General features: G+C 36.3%; 1 protein-coding gene across 10 annotated transcripts in view; it reads left to right on the top strand.

Moving 5' to 3' along the window:
* Positions 1-19,030, top strand: part of VPS50 (VPS50 subunit of EARP/GARPII complex) — a 96,231-nt gene that overhangs the window by 33,292 nt on the left and 43,909 nt on the right. For 7 of the 10 annotated variants that reach the window (XR_012672688.1, XM_075143752.1, XM_075143755.1 and 4 more), the window contains 5 exons: positions 4,602-4,737; positions 12,790-12,887; positions 13,612-13,706; positions 14,357-14,455; positions 17,712-17,826. Coding sequence is in view for 8 of the 10 variants with exons in the window: in XM_075143752.1 (XP_074999853.1) it covers positions 4,602-4,737; positions 12,790-12,887; positions 13,612-13,706; positions 14,357-14,455; positions 17,712-17,826 (543 nt within the window). In the remaining 2 variants the exon portion in view is untranslated. Of the gene's footprint in view, positions 1-4,601; positions 4,738-11,414; positions 11,517-12,789; positions 12,888-13,611; positions 13,707-14,356; positions 14,456-17,711; positions 17,827-19,030 lie in introns of those variants that run through there. The other 3 variants (XM_075143754.1, XR_012672689.1, XM_075143760.1) reach the window with 3 other exon arrangements.

Genomic DNA, 19,030 nt, shown 5'->3' with positions numbered 1-19,030 from the left:
AGGTTTTAGATGCAGTTTCTTGCATGTGTATATTTTGTTTATTTTTTTAAATGTTATTGGAATGAATTACTGTATTTTGAGTAGTATTCTTAGTTCACTCTTTAATTCTTTCACTTGCGATCTTACTGTTAGACCCTGAAAAATTTTCTGAAACCTCCGTAGTGGGGAGAGAGAGTGCGAGATATTTTAGGTGGTTGTAACATTGATTTAAAACTTGAAATTATGTTTCCATCTTGAATGTCCTTCATTCATTCGTTTCAGTCACAGACTAAGCCCTCATCATACTTCGTCAGCTCGAGGACCCACCCCATCAGTTGCAATTTATTAAATCAAAGTACAGTCACAAGGGGATTAAAGTTCATATTCTGATCCACTTCCTGCTCCTTCACTTCTCAAATCTCCTGGGACTCTGTAGCTTCAACTAGTAGGCAACACATCTGCATCGAAAACCATTTCATTGTGAAGAGGTGCCCCTTTGACTTAAAAGGCTTACATAATCTAAGAGCCTTCATATGAGCGAAAGTGGATGATGAAAAATTAATTTATTGGGAGTAATTGACATAAGTATTAATGAACAGAATGAGTAAGGTTCCAGATAGGTTGTATTTGCACTTCACTGAGATGATTTCTAGTTGAAGAAAGCCAACAAACCCTGATCTCTATTCTCCAGGCTGCAGCCCTTTCGTACTTCTGCTTTAAGTCTTCAGAGGGTGTTTTTGTTTTCATTTCTTAGTTTCTAATGCACTTTTCTTCTGAGTTTTTTTTTGCTTTATACTTCTGTATATTATTTCTCATTCTTTGCTAATATTTATGATACTAAGCCCATTTATTTACATTCACAAACAGTACTACTGAGCTCCTCCTGGCATCTTCTAAAATACAGATTGTGTGCTCCTGTTAATCCTTACCCTTTACAGTGCAGAAGAATCTTTCAGATCACTGGAAATACCGTGTTTTGTAATACACAGAAAAAGAGTGCCTTTAACTGTGTGGTTACAAAATTATTACCTCATTATTTCTATTTGGTTTTCCTTCTGCATGAGATGCTGCTTTAGTTATGTGAGCCTGCAATAGCTGGAATCTGGCAGTCTGTATAAAGGAAGGTGCCCAAACTTTAGGACCATAATGTACTATGAATAGTGGAGTAATTTCCTTGATATTTATTGATTTTTTTATTTTTCATTTCTCTCTTGGTAACAATTAGGTATTTAGGGACAGGCTGCATGGGAAATTTTGGTCTCTGTTACAGACTGTGCTGTTCAGTGTTGGTTGTTACCTGTTGCAGTGCATTTGTGAAAATCAGAGCACTGAATAAGCTGGACTATCATAGCAATTCCATTTCTAACTTCTCATAGAAAAAATACCAACAGATTTTCATCTCTGGCGTTCAGTTGTCAGGGAATAAATTGTTTAAGACTAAAATATGAGCTTTCTTTCTCTGTGTTTAGTTCCAGTGAGAACCCTCTTCAACCTGTCTACACTGTTAAGCCGGGATGCTCTTAACGTATAAGAGGTTATGGAGTGCTTATGCTAATTAAACAATAGAAGTCATGCAAAATTAAAGTCTTCCTTTTTGGGCAGATCTCCTGTTGTGTGTTTCTAAAAATCTTTCTAAATGAACTCATTTAGCTCATTTCCATTTTACATGGGTAGTGGGGAATATGGTGGGGTTTTTTTCTTTGTTTTAATTTTTGTTGTTGTTGTGTCTTTTCTGGAAGTCAGATACTGGATTTTATAATAATGTGGGTTTTTGTAAAAGAATAATGTTTTCAGTAATTCTTAGCCATTTATGTAAGTTATGTGCCTTTGCACTCTGAGTCACTATTTCCTTGTTGAGCATTTCTTTTCCTAGCAATATGCCATGCTCTATATGCCATCCTTTCTCCTTTTGAATACTACTGGAGCAGGGCAAAGTTCAACTGCTTCATCTTCAAGTTTTGATTTTCTTTATTCTAGCATAACTTGAAAGAAATTCAGTTGTTTATTTCCTTAGTCTAAATGGAGTTATCTTGGTATTTAGTAAGTAATCCTTTCTTTCTGGCCACCTGGAAGCCAAGTATGTCTTCGAGTATAGTGATCTGCACAACCAAAGTTTGGATTTTATAGCTACTTAAAGCCCTGATATACAGTAGGAGTAACATTTTCTGATGAGTTGGCAGAGGAAATTGCTGAAACAGGTGTTGAAATGACAGGGCAACTTACTGTTTAAATGATAAACTTATTACCCTATTTTGTTCCATCGTTAGAAAAGGTCTATAATACCTGAGATTAAAGTGTCTCAATAATGCAGTCAGTAATGTACATCAACTCTACAATTAAAGCGTGTTTTAGAAAAAAAGTAGTGTTCTCAATTGTTACTTTTTTTATGCACCAAGAACTTGACTTTCTCTTTTTTTTGTTGGTGTGTCCAGAATGCCTAATTTATATCCTTGAGGCAGCTCTGGTTTGATAGGGAACAGAACCAGAATAATAATTCATTTAAAAAAAACCCAAGCAAACTAAAAAGAAATAATGATTAATATAAGGCCTCCAGATACTTTTGCTAGTGACATCTATTAATGTTAATGAACAGTTTTTGTGAGTCCTTAATTATAAGCAGAGTGTAGGAGAATATGGCTTGAGTGGTATGTGCTACTGCCAGGAGCATTATTTAAGCTTAGAAAGCAAGAGAACATGATTAAATAGAAAGTAAAGACATGTAGTTTATAATTTTTTTATGTGAAAGCTGAAAAATAGGAGGGGTGTAAGTGATGCATCTACATTTGTGAAGAAATCTGTCCAGACTAATGTTTATTATCCAACAAATGTAATATTCAAGCTTATCAAGGCTTTGTTGCAATTCATTGTTCAGGAAGGACACTCAGTGTTTAGAAAGCCACAGTTACATCAGTGGATGAGGATGCAATTCAGAGGGAATTGATTGCTTTGATTAAGGGTTTGGTCCCTATAAAATCCATGGTTGATTATTTTGGTGATTATGTTGACATCACTGTTGCAGAAGCTGTTATTATTTTCGAAGAGTTTTGTTGTAACTGTAATGCCAAAGCTTTTATATCACCTTGGATATACATTTTTGGTTTAGCATGCAGTACCCACATGGTAAAATCTAACTAGCCTTGCGGAAGTCAACTGTGGACACTGAAGTAGCAATGGGAAAGTATGAACTGTTTCTACAACAGTGTTAGTTTGAAGTGCTAATTTCCAGATTTCTCTGAAAACCTTTAAATAATAATGTAATTGAAATCACATTTGTGCAACTGGACTTTGCCCTTGTTTATAAGCTATGAGACTCTGCTTCTCACAGCAAGTGAGACGAGGGTGACTTACTATTGCCACTCAGATAAGCAATATATTTTACAGTCTTTTCTTTACCCAGCGAGTCCCCTTCTCAAATTCATCCCTTTACCTGATGTCGTGGTTTAACCTGGCAGCAGCCAAATACCACGCAGCCGCTCGCTCACCCCCCCCCGCCGGGTGGGATGGGGGAGAGAATCAGAAGGGTAAAAGTGAGAAAAACTCGTGGGTTGAGATAAAGACAGTTTAATAGGGAAAGCAAAAGCCGTGCACGCAAGCAAAGCAAAACAAGGAATTCATTCACTACCTCCCATCGGCAGGCAGGTGTTCAGCCATCTCCAGGAAAGCTGGGCTCCATCACGCGTAACGGTTACTTGGGAAGACAAACACCATCACTCCGAACGTCCCCCCTCCTTCTTCTTCACCCAGCCTTATATGCTGAGCATGACGTCATATGGTATGGAATAGCCTATTGGCCAGCTGGGCCAGCCGTCCTGGCCACGCTCCCTCCCAGCCCCCTGCACATCTGGCAGGGCATGGGAAGATGAAAAGTCCTTGATTAGCGTAAACAATACCTAGCAACAACCAAAACATCAGCGTGTCATCAACATTATTCTCACACTACATCCAAAACACAGCACTATACCAGTTAATAGGAAGAAAATCAACTCCATCCCAGCCAAAACCAGGACACCTGACAATCTCATCTTAGATATTTCTACTGCACATCTATCTCTGATAAAATTGATACTCTTCACCTAATGAATATCTTAATTCACAATTGGCTCTTTGGAGCAGGGTGGATCGGGGAGGTAGGACAGCTGCCATCTAAGTTTGTTTGTTTGTTTTTGAACTACTTTTTTATACAGCATTCAGTCCAATGGGGCATCAGCCAGGATTGCTTATATGTACTACTGAAGTAAAAGTATCTACATCATTGAAGTGACGCAGTGTCTGCATGTCACAGGGGTGGCTGCATCCCTCTTTGATGGTGAGATGTGCTGACCATTAGACTGGGTGGCTTTACTTCTGTGTCTACCTTGCTGTTCCATAAATATAAGAGGCGCTTAATATATGGCCCAATTGAAAAACAAAAAAGGCGCAAACAAATAAACTGCACTTTTAGACAGCATTTGATTAGTTGGCTAAAATCAGGCATTCGTCAGCTCTCATACTTTTGAAAAGGAAACTGATATACGTCAAGCACCTCAGCTGTATGGATATGCTGGTTTTTGTAGGTTTGTTTTGCCTCTGCAAAAACTGAACACAACTGTCAAGTTTCACAATATTATTTTGTTTTTCTGTAGCATATTACATCAGACAGCTACATTCCATGCCTTGCTGATCTCTGTAAAGCCCTCTGGGAAGTCATGCTCAGTTACTACCGAACGATGCAGTGGCATGAGAATCATGACCAAGATGAGGCAGCAGCTGTGACTTCTGGTAAGAAACTGTTCTGGAAACAAAACTTCTGATATTTGGAAATAACTGTTCTTATGCTCAAGTTATTAATCTATGTCTCCGTACCTTTGTGGTCTTGACTCAGTGCCCTCAGCATTATTGCTTATAGTATGCAGTAAGGACTTAAATGCTCACTGGATTTTTGTAGCCTTCAGTATAAGGTTCATTTTTTAATGAATATGTGTAAGTGCCACTATTACAGATACAAACAGTTTTATTTTAAACAGTGCTTATTGTTGAATTGGAAGTCAGCTATGGTAGATGACTACAAAATCTGAGGATTTTTCCCTTTAATATAGGACCAACGTGAAATTTCAGGTTTTTTGATCAATGTTGAAATTTTTACTGCATATTAAGCTTAGTAGATTGGGATACTGGATTGTTTACTAGAAAAGGTGACTGAAACAATAGGGAATGAATCTGTTGTAAAGCTGTCGTCGTGATTTTCAGGAAATCCAATCTCCTGAATGTTGTATGTCATCTATACCAGTGAATCCATCATACGATACGGTCACAATTTCCTTGATACCCTTACAGGAAAAGGCAAACATTTCATCTTAAAGTATAATTTTGGTTTTGTTTTCTTGTTGTTCCAGTTTGTGTTTTTAGGACAGAAGCACAAAACCTTCGTCTATTGTCTGTCTAAGTCCTCCTAAGTACATTTTGGTACTCTCCTCCTAAATCCTCCTAAATACATTGGATGTATTCTAAATTAATATAAAATGTCTGAAGACAGACTTTATTTCCCCAGTAACCTAAGATGCTTGTGTTTGGCAGAGGGCAGAGTCTAAAATTTACAGTATTAAGATTTACACAAAACTCCCATTTATTTGAATCAGATAGGTTTGCTCTTTTCTTACTGAAAAGGAGGCTTCTCTCAAAGGACAAGGACTGTAGGATTGCTGCTAAAGTTATTCCTGTGTGCCCGATTTGCATAAAAGTTGTATCCTTTACATTAGACGATAAGAAGAAAGGGAAAAAAAATTGGAAATAGAAGTAAAGAACAGATCTTGGAACACTGTGCTTCCTTCCTTCCTTCTACTACACAGTGTATTTGAAATCCAACGTTTCTTTCAAAAGTCAGATTTATTACAGATTTTAAGTCTCAAAAAGAATGAAACTTATGCTAATTAACATGGTCTTCCTACTTTAAATTTGAAAAATTAATGAAAGTACTTTCTTCAGAGTGTCCTTCCCATACTGTGTGGAATCTTAAAAAAATTAAAAAAAATTTTAAAAAATGTGGATTTGTTGAAACTAGTATTTCAGATGAAAGCTTTTATAAGTATATCAGAATTAAAATTCAGAGTAGAAATATTTAATTTTGAGATGCACCATGTGAAGAAAGATTCTGAAGTTTTGAGTGAATTGCCCATTTTCAATAATATTTACTTTTAAATTTAAAATAACTTCAGATAATTACATTTCCTTGTAATGTAATTACATTTTCTTGTTTTCATTTTCTTGTGATCTTTGCATGTGTAAAATAAAGCAGGTATCATAAAGAGTTTATTGCATGGAAACATTATTACAGTAGACTAGTTGCTCAGCTCCAGATGTAATTTTAAAAATAGTTCCCCTTAGTGTGGTTACTTGTGATATCCTGAAGAAAGAAACTCATCTGCACTGCCAAACCTTTTAAAGGAACCATTAAGCCTAATAAGGTAGTATATTCAGTCACATGAGTAATTTTAAATACATTGCTTTTTAAATGCGTGCCAGAGTGTTTTGGTATGTTTACTATTAATCCACTAAATCTTCTGCCACTCAGTTTTTAAGTTTCTGGAGACATTGTGACTTAGCTGTAATGTACAACTAGAATATATTTGAGCTACTGAATGACTTTTTTAAATACCTCAGCAATGATGAAGCACACAAAAGGGAATTTCACAAGTATAATTTAATTTCAGAGGGACTATAAATATCTGCCAAATGTCTGGTTTTTTTCTAAAAGTAACTGCTCATGCTGTTAAACCTTCCATTAAACCTGTACATGGAAGTCTCATTCCATACTTATTGGTTTGATAGCTGTGCTATGTGCTAAAGCCAAAGAGTAAAATTCCTGTAGAAAGGGCAGATATGTCAGAAGGAACCATGGAGGCAGTTCGGGAGATTATGCTAAAATCGTTCCCTCAATTAAACCCCATACACTGGACCAATAGAAGGAGCAGTCTTAACTGTTGTATGTGTATCTGGCTTTTAGCATTTTGAGGACCCAAAGAACCCCGTATTTTTCTCTCATTGTGGTAATTAATGTCAGCAGTTCTTACAAAGCACCTTAAATGGGTTGAGGGACTCTTGATCTTAGGGCAAAAACCCAGTTATAGAAGTGAGAAGCTGGACTTAGAAGCCATGAAGTAGAAGGCTCTTTCTGTTTTAATCCAAAAGTAGTTCTGCATGGGTTATGGAAAGGAGGTTTACCTAGATCATATTTGTGATTATTATTGATGCCTGTTACAGATGTTAAAATGTACTTCGCATAACTTACAAATAATTACCCTTCTGCATTTCTGAGGAAAGAGGTGTGTATACTTTACATCGTTAAATATTCTGCTTATTTGTGTTCTGAAAATTAGTCTAGTTTGAGACTGAAGAGCAAAATGGAACAGAAAATACATTCACAACAGGATTTTTTTTGTTTGGAATGTTTATAAGACAGACTTTGAGATTGAGGCTTTTTTCCCCCTAGAATTGAGTTCAGAATTTGCAGTTGTTCTGTCAGTTATAGTGTGGTCTGATCTTTGGGGATTACTTTACTTAAGATCAATTAAAAAAACCTTACTTGGAGTAAACTAAATGGAAACAGATAATTATCTCTACATATAAATGCAATCCTAAAAATTTTTGAAGCATGAGACATATTTTAGTACCTTTCATGAAAAAGGAAATACTAATGAGATTTAGTTTGCTGAAGTGTTACAACAGAGTAACAGTGTGTTATAACAGTAAATCATAGTGAAATGTATGGGATTGATAGTTCTATGAATCATCAATAATAACACTTAACTAATTGCTCTAATATACTGTTGGAAAGATAGAACTAAGTGTTCATATCTAGACTTGTTTAATCATACTGAAGATAAAATTAGTCAACTAAAAATATCAACTCCTTAGCATGAAATGAGTTCTATGTCACATTTTATGAACTGCTACTTATTCTGTGATTTTGTTGTTCGTATAGTAAACAGCAAATTGCTGTGATACGGGTTTTCATCCCTGAAAATAAACTGCTTACTGGAAAATTTTCCATTGCACTGTTGGTCATGGTCAAAGCATTGTTTGTGTTTGTAGTATAGAAACAAAGGAAAAATGAGTTTTAAAAGGACCTCTGCTCAAAGCAGAGTGAACTTCAAAGTCTTATTGGTTCGTGCAGAGCCCTGTCTGCTTCAGCTGGGTTTTCACATTTCATAACATTTACTGTGACATTGATATAATTCACATGTATTCCTGAGACACTGATTTAAAAGAAGAACTGAAACTGAGCAGCAAAATCATCACTGTAGCGTTTAAACTCCTGATTTTGCAAGTATAATCCTAGTGGTAAAAGTTGGTAACAACTGTAATAGCTGTAATAGATTCACTGAAAAGCAAGAAGAAGATGATGTAAGATGTAAATTTAATTTCAGCCATTTTAAGTTTCAAAACATTCAATTTATAATACTGCATAAATTCTGTGCAAGACCTGCTTGGTATTCAAAGAATGAAGGTAGAGGACAGTGATTTGGTTGATTATTTTTTCTCTTCTTTTTTTTTTTTCTTTTTTTTTTCTTTTTTTTTTTCTTTTTTTACCATCTGCCTACCAAGGATTAAACAAAAACCTTTTATTGTTACTCAGGACTGCCTTTATGAACTTTAAAGAAATACTGAGAAACCTGAAAAATATTTAAATCCGGCATCTAGAAGAGTAACTCCTGGATGCTTCTGATTCATATTTTTATGTGAAATTATGTATCTTTATGTATTCTGCTACATGTTCCAAATTCTTCAAAGCAAAAACTGCAAATGCTTGTGGACCTTTGTCCAATCCTTGATTTTCAAGGAAATTATCCTAAATTCATATGTTTGCGTGTGTGAAATTAGCTGCAGTACAGTTCATTAAAAGACTGGAAACAAGACCTCTTAGCATGACTGGCCATGAACCAGGAGCACCAGGAGATTGCTGGAGAGAATATTGCATGGATTTTTGTTGAACAATAGCATCCATATGACTCTGTCCAACCATTTCTTCATAAATGGCAGTTTGTGAAGACAAGGGCTATGGTCTTAGTCTTGAGAATAGGTCAAAGATACTGACTCGTTTAGGCTTGGCTTCACTCTGCAGAAGTGTAGAAGAGAAGAGGTTGCAGAAACTTCTAAAGGGCGTGCTGTGACTAAAATAGCTGGTTTTGTTTACTTGTATAGTCAGAGAAAGGATAAATCCACTTAGTGTTTCTCTAGTTGGGTTATTCTTTCTGTTTATATTTCGTTTAATCTTCCGTGATAAGCCACTTTTGAAAATGCATTTGTCAGAATTATTGCTTTCAGGAGAAGAGAAGCATATTTAGGTACAGTTACTAAATTGTAATTTATGTATACAGTGGCTAATATTTGTTTTATGATTTTTCTTTCATAAGGAAAATTTTCTTTGAGTACCCTGCAACAGTAGATATAGTATGGAATTATGTTTGAATCTTGTTTTCACATCAAGCAGCCTTTTATCTTCTCATTTTGAGTAATTAGGTTAAATTCTCAGTCCACCTGCAAAAGCAGTCTCAATGACTTTAAACAGGAGATAGTTGAACACAGCTTTCCAGCCTTGGAAGAAATCAATATAAGCCCAAATTCCAGAATATGTTTTATTATGTTTTTGATTGTAAGGAGGAATTATTCAATTGGAAGTACCAGAGCTTTTACATCCTGGCTGCATATAGTGTTGTACTGGTTCTGTATTCTTGAGGTCTAGCCTCATGGGCAGACTAATTTTCACTTAACTGGCTTGAAGATTCTTCTTGATAGTGTTCATATGTTTGCCACCATAACCCTAGCTCAGGGTTTGGTTTGATACGGATCATAATTTAATAACATGTCCAGACACACCAAATAGCTCCACTTGAAAGAAATGAAGCAAGGCCAGCATCCTTCTCAGCAACCACATTCCCCACATTTGCTTAATTTAAATGGAGGTACAGATGTTGAGGGTTTCATATTTTTGTTGTTGCTATTATGCTTATCCATTATATAAGCATTCATATAATAGAATATATTAATTCACTCATATATTTAGAATAATTTTTTTTTTTTATCTACATGGGAAATGCAATAGTTCTTGTTCTGAGAAACATACTCTGAAAAAGGTCAAAGCAGAAAACAGATGGTTGTTGGGGAGAAGGAAGATGCATATCATGCTCTTCTACTTAGAGAGAGTCTGGCCTAGGACTGGCAGTATGAGACACTGGTAAGTGCTGATTAGGATTAGTGATTGTTACAGAAGGAAACTCTGCTCACTTGACAGAGAGCACCAGATGATCTGAAGAAAATACGGTCAGAACATGGTCAGACTCCGCTGTGCTCTTTTGTATTTTGGTTTACTTGAATTGTCAGTATCTGATACCAGTCATACCATTCTTGTTCAGTGGATGACTCTTTCCTTCCTCCTCTTAAATATGCAGTAGTCCAGGCAATGCTGCGGAGGTCTGTTCTGCACAAATCATGAAAGATTAAAGTCTTGTATCCGGCCTCCCATTCCTTGCTGGGCTCATTAGTAAGGTGCTCACGGTATTTACACGGTATTCATCACCACTGGATTCAGGGCAAGGGTTGACATGGAAAGAGCACTTTTGTGGTTGACAAAAAATTTCTTAGCGCTGGCAAATGGAGGGCAGAGGTAGGTCCTTTATGGTTTTGGACTCTTCTTCAGTAGGCAGCAAAATTAGACAAGAAAAATTACTACTCTTTCTGAGGAAAGTGAAATTAAGCCAAGAGGCTTTCTGGAAAAAACTAATGAAGAACTGCAAAGGTCAGTCAGGATTAGCTCTCACTGTGGTCCTGGTAGCCATCTAAGGAATACTATTGTGACATGGATTCAGTATGCAGGTGGCGTTTCTGTCCTTGCTAGTTTTGAATGGCTGCGTAAAATCCTGTCCCTGCATTGATGAGATCAGCTCATGAATGAAAAGCTGCTGGAGCGGCACCTGAGCTGACTGGCAGCATCACACAGTTTAACAGCTGAACGTGCTTCACAGCCTTAGTGCTGTCTCCCTGGGTGGAAGCTGCGTGTAATCCCACCGAGGCAGTTTGGTCCGTGGCCTTGGATTGCTTCCAAATACCTTGCTGAGGCTAGAAATAATTTTTTTTTCTTTTTTTTTTTCCCGCCAAATAACGTGTTCCACAAGTTAGGGCTGGCCAAGACACTACTGCCAGTTGTTGAGGAGCTGTTGAATATTCTACTCTTTCCTTTACTTTCCTGTTTGCATTATAGCAGTGATGTATCTACCTGGTCATGAAGTCCAACATGTTAAAAAAGAATCCATCTTTCAAGAATGTAATCTAAGTCAAGGATGTTAGACATGCCCTAGTCTGTTAGACATGTCCTATTGCTCTCCAGGTAGGCCCAAATTATAGATAGGGACTGTCTTTCCCACGATATCATAAGGAACTTTCTTTTTTTCTTTTTTTTCCAGTTTCCTCCCTGGGTTCCTGTAGGATCTGGGCTTCGTGCTGCCTGTTGCTGTGAAGGCTAGGCAGCAGGGATGAGACTGCCTGATGCGCGTGGAAAATGATAGCTTGTGGCTGGGTGGAGCTTTTTGAGAGGAAATGCTGGAACTGGAGAAAGAAACGGCTTTGAGTTGGGAGCTTGTGTGTGGAGGTAGAGAGATGAGACCAACTGGGCCAGGAACAAGGGAGTGAATGGTCTTCTCAAGTACTGAAAGTAGCTGGAGGTTGCAGAAAAGATGGAAAGACAGGTCTGAGCTGTACGGCAATGCTGGGGTGCTACAGGCAATCTTAATGCTTCTGTGTTTACAACCTCTTGAATGGTGGGATAGAAGGAGGGCTGTACGCTTTGTAATATTCCAGTCTAATATTGTATGTGAATTTTTATCTTTCATGTCAAACCACTAAATGGTTTGGGCTTTAAAGGACATGCATAATTTTTCTCCTTGTCAGGAACAGCAGATTTTTCTTATCATGGGGAAAGTTTGTATGTATAGCCTGGATAAGACAGAGCTTTCCTGTGGTTAGTCATAGGCTGTGAAGCAAACTGCATGACACTGTGCCATCACAGACTGCAAGCATAAGCACAACTGTATGATCACAAACTACGTATAAAATATTACCTTCTCTTTTTTAAAATGGAAATAAAATACATTTCCCCTATGGGGAGAGAGAGAACCACATAGAGGAGAAGTTTACCATGCATTATAGTGCTTTTTTGGGAAGTGATCCAGTGCTGTGGGATTAAGGTTTTAGAATTAAATAATTTGGAAGAATGAAAGACACCTGATTATGTGATTGACATTATTTCATGCATAAGCATGGATTAGTGTGAGAGGAGAAAAAAGAAAAGAGCATGCTATATTATTTGCATAGTTCATGGAAAAAGCTTCAGTATTTTTCCTCGAAGTTGCAGACAGAATTTACTGGGGCAGAAAGTTAAAAATCTTGCTTCTGAAATTTTTAAGTTCATGATTCTTGTCTACAAAGGTACAATATCTTAGAGAATCTTGTTGTAGAGGATAAGCAGTGCTCATTTCAGCATTCAACTTTATCTTTTGTATTTGAAATATCAGTATCTGTTACTCTCATCTTTTTTGATTTTTATTGAATGGGGTATCTTGCTTACATAAAAGCAATTAGAAGCTCTCCTGGTCTGCATTAGCGTATAATATTTATATGTGCTTTACTCATTTCCTTTCAAAAGTTTAGAGCAATGGACCTCTCCTGGAGTTTGCATAATGGATAATATGATAATGACTAAGGCAGAAGTTTCATTATGGGTAGAAAACTAGGATACATTTCAAGGCTTTTGGAAATATCTACAATTCCTTTCACCTTCAGTTTCAGATGGCAGCAATGTAATTGGAACAGAAGAGAACAGTTTTGACCGCAGCTATGTAAAAAAGAAATTGGAACATGGGCTTTCACGAATATGGCAGGTATGTTTTTTGATTTTTTTCCTAAATACTTATCTCCCCCTGGTATTAGTTACAGTTATATTTATACTGATCTTCTTAAAGAAATCTCTCCAGAGTTGTTTTTTTTAACAGTGATTTGTTTTGAGTTAAATATATCAAAACCATGGAAATACAATTTCCCAATGCTTACAAACTCAGTCAAGATACCAAAACATAGTAACATGACTTTCAGCCTGATTCCACTTCTCCCAACCTGTGTGCTGCCCCACAATCTATTTTCTTCTCATGTGCTTTTCTCTGTTAGCACAGTCATACTGCTTTGTGTCTCTGGTATAACCATAGCTATGGAGAACCTGAAGTCTTGTGAACCTGCCTGGTTTCACAGTATTCCTGGTCTGACTGCTGGATCAGTCTGATGTGCAGAGTGAGACCCCAAATGTATGATGAAAAAGCTGTAAAACCTTTTACATGGCTGAATTGTAATCCAGAGCTCTGTTTTTGCAGTGACAATAAAGCATCTAGGACTGACCTTATGTTATAGAGTGTTAAAGAAACTTATTATAATATTATTTTAGAAAGTCAATGAGAAATCATTCATGTTACAGAAAATGGAGTCCTACCCTCAATCTCAAAAAGAAGTTATAAGTGCAAACAAACCAAAAAGTGCTAATGAACCAGGCATCTGAGCCTTCACCTTTTTGTCTTTAGTGTGTTAAGTATGCAAAAACTTGTTTGTGTTTTGTAGGATGTTCAACTGAAAGTGAAAACATATCTTCTGGGAACGGATCTGTCTAACTTCAAATATGACGACTTCATATTTGTACTTGATGTTATCAGCAGGTATACTGATGTGGTCATAAGACCACGATACATGTACACAAACTTGAACTCTGATAAGACAGCGCAGTTAATTAAGGCTGATACTTAGATTTTGATGCCAACTTTGTTCATACGTACTGATAGTTTGAAGAGCACTTCTTTATGTGGGAGTTTATGCTACCTCTCCCAAGCACATCCTGATAAACAACTTTGCTGCTCAAGTAGTGCTTAAGTGCGATATGATTTCAGTATTGTCCACCTTTAAGATTTCAGATGTGCAGATCTGACAATTTTGATGTTTCTAAAAGCTTTTAAAGGGACTCTCAGTCAAGAGCAGTAAAATACTGTGGTACCACTAACCTGTACAGTATTATGTCCTTCTGTTTTGGTAATAAAATGATGGTTTCAGACTGTGAGCTGTACAGCTTGCCCTGCGTAATGGGATCTCAAAAAGACATTTATTTTGCTTGTGGCTCTGTCTCTATGTGTATGGGACATTTATGATAGGATTTGGAAGGAAATGAGACATGGACTTTTGTGGAATGAGTGAAGTGTTTGCAACTTAACGTTGGTGCTCTGCTTTTATGGAGATAATGAGGCTTGTAATTCAGGTTGGAATAGCAGTATTAATAAATCAAAAAATGTTTCTAAACTTTATTTTATTGTTATAGGCTGATGCAAGTTGGAGAAGAATTTTGTGGCAGTAAGTCTGAAGTTTTGCAAGAATCTATCAGAAAACAAAGTGTTAACTACTTCAAAACATACCACAGGTGAAACTACTATACGTGCAGTGGATGAATCTAATGGCATTTATTTTTGTTGGATTTAACTTTAAATGTTTTCCAAAGGAATTCCACTGCATAATGTTCCTGCATTGAGATTGACAGATAGTGGAATAAGTTTCATGATGAGAATAGGGCTCTGAACCCTGGAGAAGGGGAGAGGATGGAGAAGCCTTTGCTTCCGCTATGGTTGTGGAAAACTCTAGTTCTGCAGCAGGCAAGCCAGATAAATATGAAAAACTTCTTATGTAGAATTTTCAGTACTTTTTCAGGCTGCGTCTTTGCCTGTCTCCTGGGATCCTGAGGATGAATGCCTCTGAAGTCCCTACTTCCTAGCAAAATTGTTACTTCTATGTCATTACATAAAAAGAGCTGATCGTGTGTGGCTATGAAATGGTTTTTTCAATATGCAATTTTGTTTTATATCAGATGAGATATTTAGAACTGAGTCCATCCTTTTGAGTCATGTTTTCGTAGTTTTTTCACTGGCAGTATCTGATAATGTTTCATTCAACTCTACTGTCATATACGAGGCCAGTCATATGTGCTGTCACGGGCAGGCGGTCTCTGGCCTCAGATATGATATATGGCTATGACAGTTTCAAGACTTGTCTGTCTGTTTGTTTTAATTGTCTTGATTTCCCAAATGTTTTGGTTTGGATAATTGACAACTCTTTCATTCTAGTTATCTAGCATTTATCTTCTTTCTGGGTGTAAAAAGCTAGGAAGATATGAGAAGAAATACAGCGTTCCCTGCTCTAAGAAACTCTTACTTCTGCAGTCTTGATCTGTTCTCTGTTGTATGGGAGCTGTCATACAACTAATAGATCCAAACCCATTTGGTCTGAGACTTTCTGTCTCAAATCCATAAAGTATGAAAATTATGACAAGAGAACATGAGACAGTGTTTAAATTCAGAAGCTGAGAACGTGGTTTAGAATTTCTTCCAGCTTTCGTAGTTTGTAGCTAGGATTTCTTTCCAGACATTTGATGAAGACCTCAGTTCCAGTTGTCTGAAAACCTTAAGCCTTAATCAGATGCACATTATGTCTTGTCAGGAAACTAGTTGATTAAAATACCATGCCACCTATCTTTATTTCTTGAAAGCATTTCTGAACCGTGGACTGATTTGGAAACGGAGCTTGCAGCTCTAGGTTCAGAAGAGCCGTTTTGGTCTACCTAACCGTCTTTTACTACACTGACTTACCACATAGTACTTTGTTCGGTCAAGTAAATATTGTTTTGACCATTATGGTTTTGCTTATGTTTAAAGGACCTATTTAACAGTTTAGGGAATCAGAGACTAATTTTCTGAATTATCTTTGAGTAAAATAAAGGTTAAAGAACACTGATGGAATATGTATAGAAATAATAATTTTTTTGAAATAACTTGTGTTTTTTATTAAGGTAATGTGTCTTGTAACTCTTGTGAAAATAAAAGGAGATACTTATTGATATGACTCAAATTATGTGAACCTTTTCATACTTTTTACATGTTTTATGCTGTGTGGGTATTGTGAAGATTAATTGGCTAATGTTTTCATCCTCAGAAAGAAATTTACAAAAAAGCCTCTATCCCAGCTATATACCTCAGGTTCATTTATATAAAAGCTTTAAGCATCTTGCCTTTTCAGATCAAGCTAATGTGGCTTTCACTCCCCTTGTGTATTTAATTGGAGGGGGGGAAAGAAAAAAACCTAGTGCTTTTAGGATTCATTAGTACATAAAAGCTACATAGAGCCAAAATGCTCAGAGTCCAGGAGTAATCAGTTCTTTGATTGTGTAATTTGACATATGTGGCCTCCTGGGCGGTGTGGTGTTTTAGAGAACTGCCAACATAGAGAAAGCATTCAAAGGAACTGGTCATGTCATTCAAAAAGCATAGAAAAGCAATGTAATACTAGAGCATACATAAGCCTTTTTTGGGTGAAAGTTAGAATGGGCTTTTGGCAGAGAACATCAGTAAGGCGATTTTTGGAATGCAATTTACTTTTTGTTCTGATACGTTTGTAAAAGGTGTGTCTGATCACTAAAGCTTTTCAGAGAACGAATGTATCAGACCTTCCATGTGTGCCACTTTCTAGACTTCTATGCTGGTGAAAATGAAGAGCATTTGTTCAAGTACTTTGTCAGTGCCTGGATTTCAGCTTTGAAATGATACAAAAACTAGTGCTGTGTGGCTTTTAAATGTTTGCTTTTCTATGACTCTTTCTCCTCAGTCTTCCTCTCAAAGAATTTTAATCTGTAACGCTGATTTTCACAGCATCTCTATCTGTTGTTTCTGTTGGCTTTACTGCGAGATTGCAAGCTACGGGTACTCAGTGCCTCGAAAATAGCACTTGAAGTGCTTAATTTTAGTGGTGATTATAGTTTGTTATTGAAATAGTGGTATTTCTAGAATATTTTACTGCCTAATTAGAAACCCAGAGCATAATTTACCAATTGCTACTTGTTATGCAAAACAATATACCATATAGAAGAAAAGATTCAGCAATGTGACCTCAATAAGCACGCATTGCTGTCTTTTCCTATATTAGTTCCTGCTTATGTGACAAAAAGATTTTCTTTATTAAAGGTATTTCTGCCTATGGCAGAACGGAGGCTTTTCTAATGATTGAAAACATAACAGAAACAATGCAGAGTGTAATGGCTTGATTACGTTTCTCTAATACGTTTTCTATGTTAGTACCAAGGTAAAGTTAAGCTATGAAGAAAAATTTAGCTTAGGAGATTAATAGCCATTTAACTTTTTTCTTCTCTGAAAAGTTGAGCTGTCTGTAGAACAGTAGTTCTTTCCACTTCCCTTTGCTACCTGTTGGCTTCAGTGTATTTGAAAGAAGCGTCTATCTTGTGTGGGCTCACGGAAGCTGTTGTACTGCTAATAGAGTGTTTGTATATATTATATTGTTTTCTACAGTTTACAGAGAGGAAAAAAGGTCCAGTATTACTGCATAATCATAGATGTTCCTCTATACTTTCTAATGGTTTTGACAAAAAAAATTGTTTCCAAATTTTGGAGATTGTCATTCTTTGAGAATTTCTCGAGAGGTGTCATAAAACATGCACTGTGTTAGTAGCCACAGCTTTTAGGTGGTCTGTCAGTAAGAAAGAGTTAAATATCTGTTTTCAAGTGTCACTTTTTATACAGTTTTTGAAGGTGTTTTTCAATGCCTAAGTTAAATAATTGTCTACTTCCTGATTTACTCTTGCTGCCAATTAAGAGTATTCATTTGTTGTATTTCAGAACCCGTCTTGAAGAATTAAGAATGTTTTTAGAGAATGAGACCTGGGAACTTTGTCCTGTTAAATCAAGCTTTAGTATTCTGCAGCTTCATGTATGTTCTATGAATAACACATACGTATGTATTAATACTTTAATAGCTAAGAGTCCAGGTGTTCTGAGAAGTAGTAAGCGCAAATGTTTTTAATGGCTGCTAAAAACCCTTAAATTTCACTTCATGATATTGGAAACTTAAGATTCAAATGCTTTTAAAATAGTAGTGTTCCTGTTTCAGGAAGGTAGAAGATGCTAGAGTTGTAAGCATAATGTTAGCCTTTATTTTTCATGTTTTAATGTGCTGTTAATATGTCAGTTTTCCATTTCTAAATTATTTATCTGAGAGTAAGATGCAAAAAGATGAGTGCCTGAAAGTAGTCACATGAGCACTCACTAGCTTGTATCAATTTTTGTCATCTATTTCTGGAAACATAGGTCATACTAGCTCATTTGGAAAGGAAAAAAAAGTTAATTCTTCTGTAGTGAAGTCCAACTGAAAGCAAGTAATTGGTGTGCTCACCTGCTGTCCTAAAGTGTTTTTTTGTGAAGTTTAGCACGTGGTGGGTGAATTTCACCTGTTTTGCCAAATGAAACATGAGTGCCTATGATTAAAGCTATCATTAAAGTGCAAAAATGGAGCAATCTCAAGCAAAAGATAATTTTGCACTTCTGTAGAGTTAACTGTAAAAGTAAGCAAGATGCGGCAGTAATAGCACGGATGGAAAAGGAATGAGGACCCTCAGTAGCGTCCAGTAGCAAAATAAATAATATTTTTAATAGAGAAATGGGCTTATAAATCCATACATACTGCTCAAGGGACTGGAGCAGCAGAAAATGGCAGAAAGTAACTGATTCATTTAAACAAACAGAAATCTAACATTGCATTTGTCTTAGCTGCATATGTTTTGATCTTTAAACCTTTAGATAAATGATAATGTATATTTTGCTATTTATGAAGATCAATAGCTAGAGTTTAATAGATAAAAATGATACGTCAACTGAGATAAGTTAAGGTTTTTAGAAAAAAAAGTCTAAAATCATACTTTATGTGCCCTACTTAGTCCATATATTTGCAAAAGTCTGTGTACTCACCCAGTCATCAGAAACTTCATGTGCAATGGGTTTGAAAAGTAACAGATTTTGAAAAAAACTTTTTAAAAATAAAATACTAAGAAAAAAATTTCAGCTTTAGTAAATTACTAGGTAACTTGGGTAAAGAAAACTACATTTTAAGATAGAATTTAGGTCTTGTTTTATCTCATAATTTCTGTGAAATAAAAAACCCA

This window comes from Calonectris borealis, chromosome 2 (genome assembly GCF_964195595.1).
Source record: "Calonectris borealis chromosome 2, bCalBor7.hap1.2, whole genome shotgun sequence".
Classification (NCBI taxonomy): Eukaryota; Metazoa; Chordata; class Aves; order Procellariiformes; family Procellariidae; genus Calonectris; species Calonectris borealis.
The sequence above is the reverse complement of the archived record's forward strand: the minus strand, read 5'-3'. Positions and strand labels throughout refer to the sequence as shown.